Raw genomic sequence first — 20000 nt, 5'->3', positions numbered from 1 at the left:
CATCAGACCTCACTGACCATCAGACCTCACAGATCATCAGACCTTACTGACCATCAGAACTCTTTGACCATCAGACCTCACTGACCATCAGACCTTACTGACCATCAGACCTCACTGACCATCAGACCTCACTGTCCATCAGACCTTACTGACCATCAGACCTCACTGACCATCAGACCTTACTGACCATCAGACCTCACTGACCATCAGACCTCACAGACCATCAGACCTCACTGACCATCAGACCTTACTGTCCTTCAGACCTCACTGTCCATCAGAACTCTTTGACCATCAGACCTCACTGTCCATCAGAACTCTTTGACCATCAGACCTCACAGACCATCAGACCTCACTGACCACCTGATCTTTAGTATGTTTATGGTCAGTGTGTTTGCAGGAGACTTGAGTGGTGTAGAACTGAGTCTTTTCAGAGCTCGTGCTGAACTCAGCTGTATCGGGCCTCGTTCCAAATGCAGTCTGATCTTAAATGTGCTGAACAGACATTTAAACTCAGACCAAAATCCACTAAGACACAGAGACGAGAAGGAAAAAAAGGAAGAGCAGCAGTGCGAGTTTTAGTAAAATTCTGTCTACATTTTTTAGTTTTACTTTATTATTATTATATGTTTATAAACCTTTATTCATTTTACACTCAAACTGCCTTTCTTTCTTTCTTTCTTTCTTTCTTTCTTTCTTTCTTTCTTTCTTTCTTTCTTTCTTTCTTTCTCAGTGATGTTTGTTTTGTATAATTTAGTTTTAATCATTCAGTATTTGAATGTAAACATACAAAACCCTTGCAGTTCCAAACCAAACCGAATAAAATCCAAGTTACATTTGAGCAAATTGGAAAAAGAACAAATTGGCCTTAAAAAGACTCCGTGATCTTCATCACATCGTCATCTTTCCCTTTAGCACATAAACGAAAGAGTGTCAGCGTGTCTGCGGTTTACTCGACAGCTCCGACGCCGCTGCCTCGCCTCGTCATGCCGGAGAGACAGCTGAGGTGACACGCAGAGGAATTAAATAGTCGGCGTGAGGCTCGGAGGAATTCCGGCTGAGATCGGACGGCCCTGATCGGACGACTAATTACTGCTGTTTGAGACAGCGTGGATGATGAGAAGCTGCACTTCATTACGAGGAAACGTAGAAGTGCTTCATGTAATAAGATCTTCTCATCTCTCAGATCGTCAACGTCACGTTCACAACAAGATGAAGAACGTGAAAATAGTCGTTGAAAGGCGAAATAATGAGATTTCACTTCATCCCGGTCCGAGTTTATGCTGAGGTGAGATCAGACGCTGATGGAACGTTAGCCTTCATTAGACTTTCTTTTCTTTTTAAAACCCAATAAATGACGATAATTTATTTCATTAGACAACTTACTAACGTTTATTTACTCATTTTACACTCAGACTGCTGCCTTCCTTCCTTTCTTTCTTTCTTTCTTTCTTTCATTCTATCTTGTAGATTTCTTTCTTTCTTGTAGTCTTCTTCCATTCTTCTCTTCTTTCTTCCTTCTTTGAATGAAGGATTGATAGTGATTGATAATTCTACTGCTATGTGACTCCACACTTCTCCTGTGTTGTATTGTTTTGTTTATTTTTTTAGGAGAGGTTTTCCTGAGCATCTCCTCTAACACACACACACACATACACGCACACACACACACATACACGCACACACACACACACACACACACACACACACACACACACACTGACCAGGTAATTAAATAGTGAAGTGCCTGGCAGGCGGATGGCGCGGGCTTTAGCCCAAACGAGATGTCCCACAGCTCTCACTGCCGCCTCCGCTGATTTGTTTGTTTCATAAAGCGCAGATGATTGTGATCTCCACATGCAGCCGTTCAGGAATAAACGAGGAAAAATGAAGCTGAAGAAAAGCCGAGCTGCGGCTGATAAAAACACCAGCGAGGCGTCTGACAGCCGACACCAAGGACATGTGATCACTTCAACTCAACTGTCCTTTTCACTCAAAAACGTCAAAAAAAACATCTGCATCGTTGCTGAAAACACAGAGCAGTGTGTGTGTGTGTGTGTGTGTGTGTGTGTGTGTGTAATATTATTCATCTGTGTATGAGTGTGTTTAGTGTGTACAGTTTGTGTGCGTGTGTGTGTATGTGTGTGTGTGTGATAAAGACAGAGAGAAATCACAAACATAACACACCTGAACACTTCAGGAAAATGTTCAGGAAAATACTAACACCTAATAAATTTCATGTTCTCCTCATCCTTTAGATAACTAACTAACAACTAACTAACTAGCTAACTAACTAACTAACTAACTAACTTCTTTCCATCCTGTTCTTTCTTTAATCTTTTTTTGCTTATTGCCTCATTATTTTAGTTGTCAATTCTTTCTTTCTTTCTTTCTTTCTTTCTTTCTTTCTTTCTTTCTTTCTTTCTTTCTTTCTTTCTATTAACTTTTTTATTGTTACCTGTTTCATTCTTCTCCTACTTCATTATTTTTATTGATCTTTTTTCTTTTTTCTCTTCTCTCCTCAGCATCTTCTCTCCATCTGGTCATGTCAGAGCTGCCGTTTTATTAAGAAGCGTGTGTACTATTGAAACAATTCTTTCCTTTCCTTTTTATTTATTTATTTATTTATTTATTTTATTTTTTATTTTTTATTTTTTTATACAGAAGGAGAGTAATATGCATAATTCAGGATTTAATATCTGACATTAGGTGAAAGTAAATTGGAGCCATCAATCACTCAGGAACTCGTATCGGCTGGACGTTAGAGCTGAATATTAACAAGCCGAGCAGTCAGGCGGGATCCCAGCAGCAAACTAGAGGCTTGATGGTTTTTATAAATGATGGCAATTATTTTTGGATTTTAATCAAGTAAAATGTTTTTTCTATTACCTGTGTAATATTTATCGAGTTCCATGTTGATTCCTGACCCGTGGCTCATGCTGTAATTGATCTTAGTCAAATACGAGGTGGGGTAAAAAGTCAGAGTTGTGATATTTATGAATATCACAAATACGCAGTGGTGATGAGGTCCGATCTGAATAAATGTTCATGTCTAATCACTGTTATGGTTTGTGTCATGAAACGCTTCTGTTGTTAGGTCTAATGAGCAAAGAGATTGTTAAGTGGACAAAATTACATCCGATGAGACGCCACACACTGGGCTTTTTTTTTTTAATCTCAAACACACTCGATTCAGCTGAATATCATCAGGTGTGTGTCTGGAGGGTAAAATATCTGAGTGTGTAGTACTTGTTGTATAATGGAGTATAGTATAGTGTAGTTTAATGTAGTATAGTATAGTGTAGTTTAATGGACTGTTGAGTAGTATAGTATAGTGTAGTGTGGTGTGATGTAGTGTAGTGTAGTACAGTACAGTACGAAGTAGTATAGCATATTATAGTGTATTATAGTGTATTGTATTGCGGTGTAATTTAGTGTAATGTATTGTAGTACAGTACGAAGTAGTATAGTGTAGTTTAGTGTAGTACAGTATAGAGTAGTGTATTGTAGTGCAGTGTAGTGTAGTGTGATTTTATGGACTATACAGTAGTGTAGTATAGTGTTGTATACTGTAGTATAGTTTAATTGAATATAGTTTAGTGTAGTATAGTGTATTGTAGTACAGAAAGAAGTAGTGTAGTATAGTGTAGTGAGGTGTAGTGTAGTGAGGTGTAGTATAGTGTATTGTAGTACAGAAAGAAGTAGTGTAGTGTAGTACAGTACGAAGTAGTATAGTGTAGTATAATGTATAGTGTAGTGTAGCGTATTGTACTGTAGTGTAGTATAGTGTGGTGTAGTATAGTGTAGTATAGTGTAGTATAATGTATAGTGTAGTGTAGCGTAGTGTAATGTAGTGTAGTATAGTGTGGTGTAGTGTAGTACAGTACGAAGTAGTATAGTGTAGTATAATGTATAGTGTAGTGTAGCGTAGTGTAATGTAGTGTAGTATAGTGTGGTGTAGTGTAGTACAGTACGAAGTAGTATAGTGTAGTATAATGTAGTATAGTGTAGTGTAGTGTAGTACAGTACGAAGTAGTATAGTGTAGTATAATATAGTATAGTGTAGTGTAGTTTCATTGAATACAGTGTAGTGTACTATAGTATGGAGTGGTATAGTGTAGTTTAGTACAGTATGAAGTAGTATAGTGTAGTTTAGTGTAGTACAGTATAGAGTAGTGTATTGTAGTGCAGTGTAGTGTAGTGTGATTTTATGGACTATACAGTAGTGTAGTATAGTGTTGTATACTGTAGTATAGTTTAATTGAATATAGTTTAGTGTAGTATAGTGTATTGTAGTACAGAAAGAAGTAGTGTAGTATAGTGTAGTGAGGTGTAGTGTAGTGAGGTGTAGTATAGTGTATTGTAGTACAGAAAGAAGTAGTGTAGTGTAGTACAGTACGAAGTAGTATAGTGTAGTATAATGTATAGTGTAGTGTAGCGTATTGTACTGTAGTGTAGTATAGTGTGGTGTAGTATAGTGTAGTATAATGTATAGTGTAGTGTAGCGTAGTGTAATGTAGTGTAGTATAGTGTGGTGTAGTGTAGTACAGTACGAAGTAGTATAGTGTAGTATAATGTAGTATAGTGTAGTGTAGTTTCATTGAATACAGTGTAGTGTACTATAGTATGGAGTGGTATAGTGTAGTTTAGTACAGTATGAAGTAGTATAGTGATGTTTATTGTAGTGTAGTGTAGTATAGTGCAGTGTAGCGTTGTATAGTGTAATGTAGTATAAACTAGTGTAGTGTGATTTAATGGACTATAGAGTAGTGTAGTGTACTATAGTGTAGTGTAGTATAGTGTAGTTTATTTGAATACAGTACAGTGTAGTATAGTATGGAGTGGTATACTGTAGTGTAGTGTAGTATAGTGTAGTATTGTATAGGTATCAGTGTATATTAATAATCCCCTGGTGTGTGATGTTTGTAGCTGCGATTCAGGATTTTGTCAAATTGACAGCAGTTCAGTTTCAGTGTATAATAACTTTTCGTTCTTTAGCCTGAAGTCATTAAAATATGAAGAAATTCAAAAGAAAATGGCTGCATGTGTTCATTAGCAGCTCCAAATTTTATGCCCAAGATTTGGACAGAGGATTAACTTCAGCCATCTGTTGTTGATTAAAAAGCAAACGCCTCCACCTTTGTTCCTGCCAGATGATGCAGGAGTCTTGTCCATGCGACAGACGGAAAACCTCTTACTTCAGGAAGCTCTCGTTCGGGACACTTTTCATTTCACTCTGAACTTGTACAGCAGTAATGTGCACCTTACTTATAGAGTTTATTTATACCTCAGTGATAGAATCTGGAAGCTGATTGGTCTTTATTTTTTTTTTTTTTGATAAATCAATTTAGTTATCATGCAAAGCCATCATCTGATTATCAAAGACATCTAAGGATCTAAGGGCAGCAGAATCTCTCTCTCTCTCTCTCTCTCTCTCTCTCTCTCTCTCTCTCTCTCTCTCTCACTCACTCTTTTACAGGATGTATCAGAAGTTCAGTGAATATTTTATATATATTTTAAATTAGATGATATGTTAATATTTAACACTTATGATTAAATAGGATTCATAAGTTCAAGCTCCTCTTTATGATTCTTTAAAGTGATTAAAGCTGGCAGGGGAAAAAATGCTCACGGTTCAGTCACAGCACTAAATGTTTCTGCGTTTTATTTCTTTATTTATTGATTTGCTTATTTATTTATTTATTTATTTATTTATTGGAATTTTCATTCATTTTAATGTACTCTGTATCTCACTGAACGGAATCAGTGACAACGTCGAATCAGTGACAAATGAAGAAGAGTCTTTGGTTGTCCATCTGGCAGAACACCTGAAAGGTTCTATGTGGAACTCTACAACAGACTGGTTCTCTATCAAAAAGAGTTCCAAGAACACTAAGGTGCAGGATTCTGGATCGTCAGTAACTCTTATTATTGATTATTGGCAGGACATCAGATAGATTATAGCTTTAAACTCTTCTTTAGAGAACTGCAGTCCTATAAGAGAAATTTAACACTGGAGACTCCTTCCTTGAATACGAATAAAGACCTTTATGCCCCTTTTCCACCGGGGCAGTTTGAGTGCTGGTTCGGAGCCTAATATAGAACCAGTTCTTTCTTTTTCGACAGCAAAGCACCGGCTCTAAACCAGGAAAGGTGGTTCTTAAGTAGCACCAAAACGTTGCTGGTCTAGACTTAAGAACCGCTTGTGTCAGGGGCTGTGGGCGGGGCTGTGGGCGGGGCTGTGGGCGGGGCTACTGTTAGCGCCTTTGATAATATACCTTAAGTATACTAATGTTTAATACACTTTTACTTCACCGCGATATGATACATTATCAGCACACATGATAGTAAGTAGCTACATGCTAAGGCTAACTTTTTTCTGTGTTAATGATAAAATTATATTATGTTAAGTACATTACGTTATGTACTTTCTCGATTACAACCTCCGTTTATACAGATTACATGGAGCTGCACGTACACGTTGGATTCGCTGCGTTGGATGCTAATGTAGGTTCACAAAGCCATGAGCATTAACAGTAAAGCAACATCCGCCATTGTTGATGTGTTTGTGTATGCCGCTGCTGAGCTAAAGTTGCTGGGACACGTGACACGTATACAGTGACGTCAGACTCGGCTCTGTGATGCTCTCTAGCCGGTGGAAAGGCAAACCGGTTCTTAGGAGGTTCGCCAGTTCACCAGTGCTAGCTCTGAACCAGCACTCGGTTCTTTTTGGTGGAAAAGAGGCCTTAGTCCCCATGTTACTATAGAGTCATTACTATGGAAACAATTACGCAATAGAATAAAAACAATGGAAAATGCTAGGCTTACTGTACTGTTATAAACCTTTTGACCAATCAGGTGTGAGAATTCAGCAGCTATATAAATACAGGAATATTTTACACAGCACATGATACCAGATCTATTATAAATACCTGCTGAACCAAACACTAATCACAAATATTTTATTTATTAAATCTGAGTTTGTGTTGGTTCTGGAATGTTGCTACGTTGCAGGAGAAGCGTTGAGATACTGTAGATGACAAAAAAAAATACAGCGAGGCAAAGGATAGCGAGAATAAGTATAAAAGAAGCATTGCGATATAAAGAGAGCAGGGAGCGAGCGTTTGACAGGCGTGTCAGGTCCAGGTTCAGCAGAGCTGCTCTGAAGAGCTCCTGCAGAACAAAGAGGAGGAGGAGGAGGAGACGCTCCAGTGCTCCTGAGGAGGGACAGCGGACACGGATCAGAGCCGAGCCTTCTCCTACTCGCAGCTACGCTCAGGACTCGTGAGAAAGAGGAAGAAGGAAGATGTCTCGAACATGACCCGGTGTCACTTTTATGGAGATGTGTTCACTGACAGGATGAGGAACGTCTGGTGTAACTGCGAGGGCACTGCAGGGGGCAGATCTGACACTCCAGCTCGACTGCTGCCTGTGGACATTCAGCCAAATGCTTCACCTAGTCATGATTCTTACATTTGGAAGGAGGAGTGCACAGAAATGAAGACTTATTTTTTTGTCCAGACAGTTTCATGAACTGTTTTTTTTTTTTTTTTTTTTTTGCATTCGTATTGAAAAGCCTTGTGTGTTGTGTATAAAGCTTGTGTACTGTGTACATGGCAGGTGACTTCTCCAAAATCTAGAGAGGAAGTTCATAATACATAATATAGTATAGTAGGGTACATGATATTGTTCAGATTACACTTTTTCCATATGGAGTATAGTGTATTGTAGTATAGTGTTGTTTTGTATAGTGTAGTGTAGTGTAGTAAACCGTCACAGTACTGATGTTGTTATATCTGTATATTTAGTGTATATAATCCGCCCTATGAATGGACATTAATATGGACTATATAGCTGCAGACATCCAGGTTAGTCGTGAGTTTTTTATTCTACGTTTGCAGTGTTCTAAGGTTGCTAACTTTAAAACCTAACCCTAACCCTAACCCTAACCCTCGATTCTCTAGACGTAAGACTGATCATTGTGTCTTTTGTATGCACCCACCACCATGTTTCTTCTCATCTATATAATTGAATAAAAGTTGAATATTGAAGTTTTTAAATCACAGATGATTTACTGTAGCTGGTTCCTGGCTCTGTTTTCACTTTTGTGACTTTTTTCTGACTTTGGTACGATTGGTAAAGTGTGAAATATGGTTTTGGGTCAAGAAAAGTCCAAAGATTTGCATTCAGGTCCTCTTGAAAATGAAGTTCTTGCAAGTGTCCATCAAGTGTGTTTAGTATGAGTTCTTTACTTAGTGATATCTACATGATCATCTGTTCCATCTGAATTGAAAAGCGTTGCATGCGTTTATTCTGTCCGTGTCAGATCCCATTCCTGCTCTCTCCTGGCGTTTACGCTCTGGTTTTAAATGTTCTGCATCTCAGTACGTTCTTGCTTCCTTACATTCTTTTAAGAGCATTTCAGTAAACCAGAGATCGGATTTTTTGTTTACTCAGGCGTTCAGCAGCGTGATTCTCCGAATACTTGGTCCGCTCCTCCAGACATGAGCTTTGTCAGAGCTTCAGGGCTTTCATGTCTTATCTGTGCTGCAGGAATGAAATGTCGGGCCTCAACACCGCCGATACACTGCTTTACAAAGGCAAAAAGTAATTACATGTTAGACTTTGGCTGGGAACAAAAGGGGTCTGCTGGGTGTAAGATCAGTGTACGGAGACGCTTCATGTTGCCAGATCTGTTGTTTGGTCTCTGGAGAAGCAACAAGGTGGTCCTAGTTTTACTTTTGCTCACTTCATCTTTAAGGCTGACTGCAGTATATCTCTCTCTCTCTCTCTCTCTCGCTCTCTCTCTCTCTGTCTGTGCTTTCAGAGCTAGGTATTAAGCTCTGTTCTCCAGCGTCAGCTGCCCTTGTTCAGCTTGGCTTGGTTTGCTTATTTATCCCTGCATTGTTGTGAGGCGGCGATCGTCTGGCTCCTTGCCGCATTAACTCAGGGGTGGAACTGACATTCGGCGTGGGATGGAGAGCGGTGTTTGCCAGACCTTCTTCTCCGATTCGCTGCTCTGACATGTGCAATCTGTAGGGAAATCACTCCATCCTATTCTCCTATTTCTCTCTTCTACTCTGCTTAAACGGCTCCTTCAGGGCTTTTCCATGACAAAGACAATGAGGTTATGGCTGCGTCAGACAAGACGCCGACAAGATCTCCTCGGTGCCCGAGGAACGTTGGCCACAAAGATGGTAAACTACCGTAGACGATGCTGCAGCTTAAGCCTTGTTAAAGTTCTGCTCTGATGTGGCATCACACATCCACAGCGGAACCCTGTGTGCCAATAAAACCTGTAGTGCTACAGCGCATTAGAATTTTTCATTCTGACATTGCTGTTGCAGTCCTGCTGCGCTTCTACTGGTGTAACAAGTCCTGCGAGGAGTCTCGACCATGAAGACCGATCGTTGCTCCTTCATATGCACCCGCCACCGTGTTTCTTGATGTATATAATTAAATAATGCAGCCAGTTTATTCACTGTAATAATTGTTACGGCTTAGAAGGAATTCTTTGAAAACTTTTACAAACAAATCCCTTTGAAAATATTTGCTAGTCCTGATGCAAGACCTATACAGAAAATGTTCTAAATTTATAAATAAAATGGAAGTTATTCGGAATAATCCATGCATTCAGGGTGTCTGATTCGACTCTTCAGATTTGACCCCTTCATGGTCTGGTCCTCACATAACAAACAAATCACTTGTTGACTCCGGAGTCGTCATTTGTATTTATTTATGCATCCAGGAGTGTGAAGTGCAGGCGTGGTGTCTGACTTGTCAGATAATAAGTTAGTGTGATAAACAGTGCATTACATTTTAATGAGGCTACAGGGGAACTCTGCTTTGCATACTGACATAGTGAAGGATTGAACTCTGCACTTTTGCAATAACAAGTTTTTCCGCAGCAGAATTTTTTTCTTTTCGTTAATATGCAAACCTGACGACTCTCGCGGAAAAAATATATTTTTTAGTGTTACATACATGTGTTCTTCTTCTTATAGCATTATTACGATTATTATTATTATTGATATTAGATGATGATGATGATGATGATGATGATGATGATTAGTGATGTCATCTAAAATGTAGAGTATTTACAATTATTTGTTATGCTTTCATTGAAAGATTCTCTTAGTCTCACCACATCAAAGTGATTATTTTCCTATTACGCTACGTCTTGAAGTGTTTTAATTCACTTATGCTCAGTCCCTCCGGGAATTCACTATCATTTCATTTCATTAGTTTAAATAGTAAAAAAACTCAAATTCTCTCACTCACTCATTTTCTACCGCTTATCCGAACTACCTCGGGTCACGGGGAGCCTGTGCCTATCTCAGGTGTCATCGGGCATCAAGGCAGGATACACCCTGGACGGAGTGCCAACCCATCACAGGGCACACACACACACACACACATTCTCATTCACTCATGCAATCACACACTACGGACAATTTTCCAGAGATGCCAATCAACCTACCATGCATGTCTTTGGACCGGGGGAGGAAACCGGAGTACCCGGAGGAAACCCCCGAGGCACGGGGAGAACATGCAAACTCCACACACACAAGGTGGAGGCGGGAATCGAACCCCCAACCCTGGAGGTGTGAGGTGAACATGCTAACCACCAAGACACCGTGCCCCAACTAAAATTCTATTGAAATTAGTAAAAAAGAAAGAACAGCAGCGAAATTAGACATATTTCACACCACATTCACAAAAAACCCCTCAGAAACCAGGTAGATACTGAACACAGCAGTATATAATATGTGAAAATTACAATTTACTTATTTTATTAAACAATGTCACATAATAAGTTCGGTCTTTCAGCAGGACTGTTAGACTCCTTCCTCGTCTCTTTACAGCAAACTTAAGGTTGAGAGTTTTACAGAAACATTCAAGAAAAAGCAGATCGTCGTGAACCGGTGACATTGTGAGCCGTACTGGTACGGAAAAAATAAATCAACACCTTCCGACCAATCGGAAATGAGAATCAGGTGTAAAAGAATGAAACGGTTGGGTACGTTTTCATGGTCATTATATTGAGGATGAGGTTTTTTTTATTGACTGTTGGGTTTTAGGAAAAATTGTCCGTAGTGTGTGAGTGCGTGAGTGAATGAGAGTGTGTGTGTGTGCCCTGCGATGGGTTGGCACTCCGTCCAGGGTGTATCCTGCCTTGATGCCCGATGACGCCTGAGATAGGCACAGGCTCCCCGTGACCCGAGGTAGTTCGGATAAGCGGTAGAAGATGAGTGAGAGTGAGAGAGTGTTAGGTTTTATTTTCTTTTTCTGTGTTTACCTGTGCTTGATAAAAGGGTGTAGTTCAGGACGATGAAGATCTGAAGAAAAGTGCACTCCATGTGTTTACTAGCTGAAGGGCGATACAACATGTTCCAGACACAACAATTACCACAAAATGTTTGTCTATTTAATACCAGCTTTGGCCTCAGTCTGGCTTTAAATTGGACATAAAAACACCCTGTTCTTTACGCTAGACTTATCTCATCGTTTCCAGTATCTTCTCCGGATTTTTTGCTCGTGTAGACTGAATTTATTTCTTTCGGAAGATAACACGTAACCTTCAGCCTTCGGGTCTCTTAGTTGACCCTCGGTCGTCGGACCTCTTGGTTAAATCGCGCGTCCGAGCAGACGGCTTTCTCCTGATTGATTTCCGATCCCGGGGTTTAAACAGATGAATGTGCTTGATAAAAGCGTACGAGACGTGAACGCTCTATTTCACTGGTGTGTGCGTTTACACGACACTGATAGCCACTTTACCTTTACAAGCACATGTCCCTGAGGGAGAAATGAGCTGTGTGGTATAGCAGCTATCACAGAAAAGGTCATGGGGAAGGAAATGAGATCATGTATGCAGTGTATCGCAGGGATATTTAAAGCAGTGTACGTGTGTCTATATGATCTGTATCCTTAACAGATAACCTTCAGAGTCTCCGATGTTACCAGGTTATTGTAAACAAAAATGATAAGAGATGGCACGATGTCACTGTCTCTTTTCCTGATACCGAGACCAGAGACGCAATATTTTTTCTTGGAAGAGATCCAGAGCGCGAAACACAACGAGCGAATGCGAGTGTTTTTGTAAATTCTCTTTGATTCTTTGAATTGAATTTTTTAAGAAAGATTTCATGATTTTGAGGGAAAATTCCTTTGTTGTCCTGATGATGTACAGGAAAACCGAGCGATAATAAATATCATGGAGCTCAGATTCTCAGATCAAGCCTCGATCCTCTGCGACTCAAAGGATTTCCTGGTCTGTTTGTAATCCGTCGAAACTCCGACCGGAGCCAAAGATGTTGAATTAGTGCTGAGAATTCTGCTGTGTGTGGAAAGGCTGCAGGGGGAGTTATATCACGAAGAGAAGATGAAGCTGGATAAACACCTTGGAAATTGCACTGTAAGTAGGTATAATTAGATTTTTGTGAAAGCTTGGTGGAGGCCCACCATCTTGCGAGATGAGGTAAGTCATCTTTATTAAGGGAGGCACTAAGTTGGCAGGCTGGGCCGCTTCAGCCCACGAGCGTGATAAAAAGCGCTGTGAAAATGTCCTGCATGACCATTTGTCATGGTCTGTGTGTTTACGTCGAGGGAGCGCCGCTAATGCCTTCGTTATTATGTGGAGTTTGCTTCTAATCGATACAGATGCTCTACTGCTTTTATCAATCATCATTTTCAAAGTCTGACACTTGCTCATCTACTTTCGTGGTGTAATAAACACAGTTTTATGAGGGAGGTGGAGAAGGAAAAAAGAAGACAGGAAGGAAGACGGACGGAGGCTCGGGAGACGTTTAAATGATGGTCAGCTCGGCTTTATTACCTCAATGCAGTGCTGCTCTAATGGCTTATTTATACTCACTAATTTAACTGTAGTTATCCATAAACATGTGGCAGGTGTGTGAAGAGAGGTACATTAACATCACAGAGAATTATGCCTTTCATATAAAAGAGCTTCTGAAGATCAGGTACTAACTCACCTGTAATTAGTCTCCTTTAATAGCTCACCTGAAATAACTCCTCTGTAATAACTCACCCTTTATAACTTTCCATGTAATAACGTACCAGTACTAACTCCTCTGTAATAACACATATATAATAACTCATCTATAATAACTGACCTGTAATAACACATATATAATAACTCATCTATAATAACTGACCTGTAATAACACATATGTAATAACTCATCTATAATAACTGACCTGTAATAACACATATGTAATAACTGACCTGTAATAACACATATGTAATAACTCATCTATAATAACTGACCTGTAATAACACATATGTAATAACTCATCTATAATAACTGACCTGTAATAACACATATGTAATAACTCATCTATAATAACTGACCTGTAATAACACATATGTAATAACTCATCTATAATAACTGACCTGTAATATCATATGTAATAACTCATCTATAATAACTGACCTGTAATAACACATATGTAATAACTCATCTATAATAACTGACCTGTAATAACACATATATAATAACTCACCTTTAATAACTGACCTGTAATAACACATATATAATAACTCACCTTTAATAACTGACCTGTAATAACACATATATAATAACTCACCTTTAATAACTAACCTGTAATAACACATATGTAATAACTCACCTTTAATAACTGACCTGTAATAACACATATGTAATAACTCGTCTATAATAACAAAAAAATGTTTGTAATCGTTAATATATAAGTATTTAGTTTAAGGAAAAAGCATTTTTAAGTCTCCAGTGTTAGTGATACTACAGTAGGTTTACAGTATTATGTTTTCTTCCATACAATTAGTTTATTTAAACTTTTACATCTGTTTTATTCTCATGAACAAACTGTAATCGTTCGTATTGCTTTTTATTTTTATAGAAATTCATTAAAAAAAAAAACATTTCAGTGAGGCATCAATAGCACAAAACTAAAAGTTCTCTAATAAAACGATTAATAAAATATAAAGTTGTGTTTTGAGTCAGATTTTATATTTATTTATTTTTTCAGGTGAGTTTCATTTGGATTAAATTTGTAACGAAAGGCTTCGTAATGATGTTTACCCTAAAAGCTGCTACGGTCATGAAGTCAGCTGTGTTGCTCATCTCAGTGTGACTGTAGTGATTTTTAAGCTCACTCCGTCTCTACCAGAACAGGATAAGTTCCAGAACCAGTCCGGTTCCTCTCAAGGTTCCTTCTTGGTGTCATCTCTGAGCTCATATATCCTTGCGTCTGTCAGCTGGTACCTTCATTAGGAATCGCAATCCGTGCCATGATTCCGGTGAAGATGCTTTGTCTGTGGTTAGAAGCGCTTTACAAATAAAATGTAATGAATCTCCTTGCAGGTTGAGTCATGCCAGTTCCAGATCAACCTGCTGAATCTGAGAACGCCTCTACCGGAGACCGAACCGAATCCGAGGCCGCTTCAGCCATCCTGGCGTCAGTAAAAGAGCAGGTAGGAACCCAGCACTTCTCATCAGCGGCGTGTCGACGTCTGCGCTCGGGTGGTCGAGGCCTCGGGGGTCACGCAGGAGATCTGAACACGTTTGTCATTTTAAAATTAGTGTCAGGGTTTTGTGCTCCTGAGGCACAGACGAATTAAAAGGGTAATGAGGAAGGGCAAGAGACACAACTTCAACTTTCTCCAAAGCACTGAGTTTTTTTTTTTTTAATTAGGAGATGATAAAAGGAACTCTTAGAGTATATTGTTCTTTCTTTCTGATGATGATATTATACTGAGATTAATCTGGAATTAATTAACAAGGAGAGAAGAAGTGGAAGTGTTCGAGATACAGCTATAAACAGTGCAGCGACGGAGAACATCGAGATGTTACTGTTAGAAAAACAGATAAACTCTTGAACGTGTTCGTTACTGGATTCACGGACTACGTGCTGGAGATGTTCAGTAGTTGTGGATGTCAGGAACATGCAGAGAAACGTCCTGTGTTTGTCTGAAATTTTTTCATTCTCAGTAAAACCAGATCTAGAGAAACGTTTTAATCCTACGCTGAGAAAAGTATGTAATTATTTTCATTTCTTTAATAGAACATTATTATGTTAACGTCACTTTGTACGAAGTCTAGAAGAGACATTTTATTTAAACTTCTTCTTTCACAGTAACGTTTGTCGTCCTTTAAATCAGAACGAATTTAAATGAGCTAAAATCCGAAGCATCGCGGTTCGATCCCGCTCACTTAGCTTAATGCTAGTTTACTTTCTGAAATTTTGAGAGCTGTAATAGACAATTTACACACAAGAGCCAAAATATTTGCTCCGTTTGTTTACTTAATTAATTACTAAATCATTTCCTAAATTCCCTAAATTATTAGCGTAAAATGCATTTTCATGTCTTTTCAAACCACAAGAGGGCTCCACAGGGTACATACAATATGATACGATAAGGGACATAAATCTTTTTGACGATTCAATCATAATAAAAAAGCAGTGTGCTTTTTTGTATAAATTTTCTAAAAATATGATGTGGCCCCCTGGTGGTCTGGAGGCCCCATTGGTCGGTCTCTGATGGTACGTTGATCCAGACTTGTTTCTAGACGCTACAGAGGTAGTTTTACTTCCTGAATATTATCAGAATGATCAGTAAATATATAAAGACTGCTCCGTTTTTACAGATGCGGGCTTCGGTAGTGCGTGCTGTCAGTTTTAGATTCAGAGAGTTCACAGATTTTAACATTGGCTTGTCCTTCGCTGTAGACGATACACAGATTTAACATTCCACTCTTTTTATACACTGGATCTATTTAACAGTTTGGTGTTTGGTATTTGTTGTGTAGTAAAAATGAATATTCACACAACCTCTAACCTAAAGTCAGGAGATTTAATCAGCTACAACGTTTGCCTCATTCTCGTTTTAATCTCCGCCAACCTGTTTTTATTGAAGAACGACACCAAGTCGCTAAACATCGCGTCTTCACTTCCTTCACAACACCAGCTGCTGGTTTTAATCCACTGAATATGAAGCTTTTCTCTGTATGACTCTCCCAAAGATATATTTATCCAGTCGGACAGCCGAGTCTGCATCTTTATAAAGGACGAGCGTTAAAAACAGACGCAGCTGATGCTGCATCTCTGCACGAGCACTGAGATTTGATTAACGCAGCTGTGCGCGTTACATTCAACAGCGCATTTCAGTTTTTGTTAAAAACCTTAGCGATCGTTAGCCGAAACGTGCAGAGGTTAATGAGGGATTGCTGGTATAATTTCTGAGTTTTCTTTTATGGCTCAGAGGTAAAATAAATGAGAGAGACGGAACAGGATGAAACAGAATATTGAATATTTAGCATTTCACATTCATTAATGCAGATGGATGGGTCTCGTCTCCCGCGCGCTCGATTCAGACTGGCATTTAAGCTTCCATGCACATTTTAACGGTACGGAAGAAATAAAAAGTTCATCATTGATGTATTAAAGTTAAACAGCTGGTTGCAGCAGTTATCAGTAACTCCATTAAAACTTTAAAACTAGTACAATAAACATTTTCATGCAAAGTGAGATTTGTTCTGAAATAAAGGAACATTTAAGTTTATTGACGTGACGTGACGGCTAAGTACGGTGACCCGTACTCAGAATTCGTTCTCTGCATTAAACCCATCCAAAGTGCACACACACACACAGCAGTGAATACACACACACTGTAAACACACACCCAGAGCAGTGGGCAGCCATTTACTCTGCGGTGCCTGGGGAGCAGTTGGGGGGGTTCGGTGCCTTGCTCAAGGGGACCTCAGTCGCGGCCGGCCCGAGACTCGAACTCACAACCTTAGGGTTAGGAGTCAAACTCTCTAACCTTTCATGACTGCCCAGTTTTCGCATATCTATTATGAGCCTGGGGTCATAGTGCAGGGTCAGCCATCGTGCGGCGCCCCTGGAGCAGGTGAGGTTGAGGGCCTTGCTCAAGGACCCAACGTAGATGTCTCAGCAGCTTGTGAGTTTCAGCTCAGAGGTTCCTCAGCTCAGAGGTTCAGAGGTTCCTCAGCCCAGAGGTTCCTCACCTCAGAGGTTCAGAGGTTCCTCAGCTCAGAGGTTCAGAGGTTCCTCAGCTCAGAGGTTCCTCAGCTCAGAGGTTCCTCAGCCCAGAGGTTCCTCAGCTCAGAGGTTCAGAGGTTCCTCAGCTCAGAGGTTCAGAGGTTCCTCAGCCCAGAGGTTCCTCAGCTCGGAGGTTCAGAGGTTCCTCAGCCCAGAGCTTGAACCCGACCTTCTGATTAGGAACCCAGCACCTTGACCGCTAGACCATCACGTCCTAACACATTTCACATTTCCTGTGTGAACGCGCTCCAGTGATCAGTTCACAGATATCTGTTTGTTTCCAGTTGTATGAACGTGTCCTTATTTTTATTGTTTCTTATGATATTTTGTGTTATTTTGTGTAACGTTTAGGTGACGAAGCGATTTAGTGAAAAAAGAGCATAGACATTTTATCCATATAAACAAATCCTCCCAAAAAGAATCAGTAAAACACACACAGAGATTTTACAGAGTCGTTCTGTTGCTTCTGTTAAAGGAAAAGTTTAAGTCTTCAGTTCTAAATAAAGGCATTAACCATTAATTACAAAACTATTTATGAATTCATTTTTTTTTCTTCTACTTTTTATTCATTTGTAAACAGAACCATAGCTGCCTTGTACGTGAAACCCAGGTTTGGGTTCAGCTCATGCTCTACCTGCACCAGCGGCTCAGTACTGTGGAGAAAACATCTTTGATTTACAGCCTACGCTTTGTTTCATCTGACAACTCAGTCACGTTTTTTTTTTTTCCCAATGTTTCCATCGTTCACTTGTTAAATGTGAAATTCTTGTTTCCGAGCCTCCATAGAAAACGAAATCGATGGAGCGGAACAAAAAGAAAAGGCTTCGTCCTTGATATAAGCAGCAGTCATTTCTTTTCATTTTTAAAAAAAATATATAATTCACCTCTTTTTAATCACTGAAACATCTCATTATTATTTGGTAAGTGTGTTTTTATTAACAGCATGAAAGCGAAGTTTCTCTCGACTCTCAGCTTTATTATAGAAACGCTTTTATATTTTGGATTTGTGTTCAGCCTTCACGAGGCCTGTGGTGTTGTTAAGCACTACAAACAGAACGGTGCCTCAGATGCTCTGCTCTCCAGACACCAGTCAGAAGGTTGGAAATGAGCAAGTTTATAAAAAAAGACTTAGACGTGAAGACATGAGACTGAACATGTTTGTGCTCAGGAGATAAATTCTGACTCTCTGACCAAACATTCATCAGTTCTTCTGATCTTCTGAGCCAAATTTCAATTATTTTCTTGATGATAAAAGACTTTCATTTGTTATTTACACATTTTTGCCTCCACTGTTACCATCATGACCATCATCATCATCATCATCATCATGAACGTCATCATCTTAATCATCATCACCGCCATCATCATCACAATGGCCATCATCATAATCAGTATCATAATCATTATCACCATCATCATCATCATCACCATGACCATCATCATCATCATCACCATCACCATCATCATCATCACCATGACCGTCATCATCATCATCATGAACGTCATCATCTTAATCATCATCACCGCCATCATCATCACAATGGCCATCATCATAATCAGTATCATAATCATTATCACCATCATCATCATCACCATGACCACCACCATCATCATCATCATCATCATCATCATCATCACCATGGCCATCATCATCATCATCACCATCATCATCATCATCATCACTATGACCGTCATCATAATCAGTATCATAATCATCACCACCATCATCATCACCATGACCACCACCATCATCATCACCATCATCATCATCATCATCATCACCATGACCGTCATCATCAACATAATCATCATCACAATGGCCAACATCATAATCAGTATTATAATCATTATCACCATCATCATCATCACCATGGCCATCATCATTATCACCATCATCATCATCATCACCATGGCCATCATCATCATCATCATCATAATCATCATCACCATGGCCACCATCATCATCATCATCACCATCATCACTATGTGAACCAGCTTCAGAGAGTTTCTTTTGAACATCCTGAGACCCTGTTTTGTTTTTCTGTGGATTATTCCTGCTTCCTGCTTCCTGCTTCCTGCTTGGTGCATGTTGTGTGTTTCCCCCGGGGTATCTGTGAACTCTGAGTGGCATCAGGCTGGAGCTCTGTGGTCAGGGAGTTTTAGAAATATGAATAAAGATGCAGGCAGAAAGGTTATAAATATTGATGGGATGCAGATGGCAGGTTCCCTGTTGTCCTGCTCGTGTTTGTGCTTTGAAGTCGTCTAGAGTGACAAGTCCAACCAGAGGGACGTACAGACGGGTGTCGGGGGGCGGAGCCACAGGACGGAAATATCACATCACCGCTCTCGTACATGCTGTTTATGTAGCACCATATTTACCTTTGTTTACAGTTTACATTGAAGAAGAAACAAAAAAAAAACAGTTTTTATCTATCTATCTATCTATCTATCTATCTATCTATCTATCTATCTATCTATCTATCTGTCTGTCTGTCTGTCTGTCTGTCTGTCTGTCTGTCTATACCATGCAAATATATATTTTCTCCCAGTTGGCAATAAAAAATACCAATAATAACTGACTGAAAATAAAGAATGGAACATCGACGAAACAGGTGTCAAGTTGTGTAGCTGTGTGTATTTTTGTGTATTTTTGTGTAGTTTTGTGTAGTTGTGTGTAATTTTGTGCAGTCACTCAGCATCCAGATTGTGTTACAGAGCTCACATACAGGAGACAATATGGCTCAGAGCAAAGTAAATCAGCGAGGTGACAAATCAGAGGCGAGGAACATGTGAGTCACAAAGCCGAGCGTTCCAGAGTTTTCCTGCTAAAACATATGAATCAACAGAGGAAACGTCATGAGGAACGATTCGCCAGAGGTTTAGAGGTTCCTCAGCTCAGAGGTTCAGCGGTTCCTCAGCCCAGAGGTTCCTCACTTCAGAGGT

At 39.5% G+C, this 20000-nt stretch overlaps 1 protein-coding gene across 5 annotated transcripts in view; it reads left to right on the top strand.

Moving 5' to 3' along the window:
- ctnnd2a (catenin (cadherin-associated protein), delta 2a) overlaps positions 1 to 20000 on the top strand; it is a 228907-nt gene that overhangs the window by 12628 nt on the left and 196279 nt on the right. For 2 of the 5 annotated variants that reach the window (XM_060862326.1, XM_060862324.1), the window contains exon 2: positions 14360 to 14469. The exons of 1 other annotated variant lie outside the window; for it this stretch is intronic. In XM_060862326.1, coding sequence (XP_060718309.1) covers positions 14368 to 14469 — 102 coding nt within the window. In that variant the 5' untranslated portion in view covers positions 14360 to 14367. Of the gene's footprint in view, positions 1 to 1233; positions 1286 to 14359; positions 14470 to 20000 lie in introns of those variants that run through there. 2 more of the 5 variants (XM_060862325.1, XM_060862328.1) reach the window with 2 other exon arrangements.

This window comes from Tachysurus vachellii, chromosome 25 (assembly GCF_030014155.1).
Source record: "Tachysurus vachellii isolate PV-2020 chromosome 25, HZAU_Pvac_v1, whole genome shotgun sequence".
NCBI lineage: Eukaryota > Metazoa > Chordata > Actinopteri > Siluriformes > Bagridae > Tachysurus > Tachysurus vachellii.
Note: the sequence above shows the minus strand (reverse complement) of the source record. Positions and strands in the feature narration are given on the sequence as shown.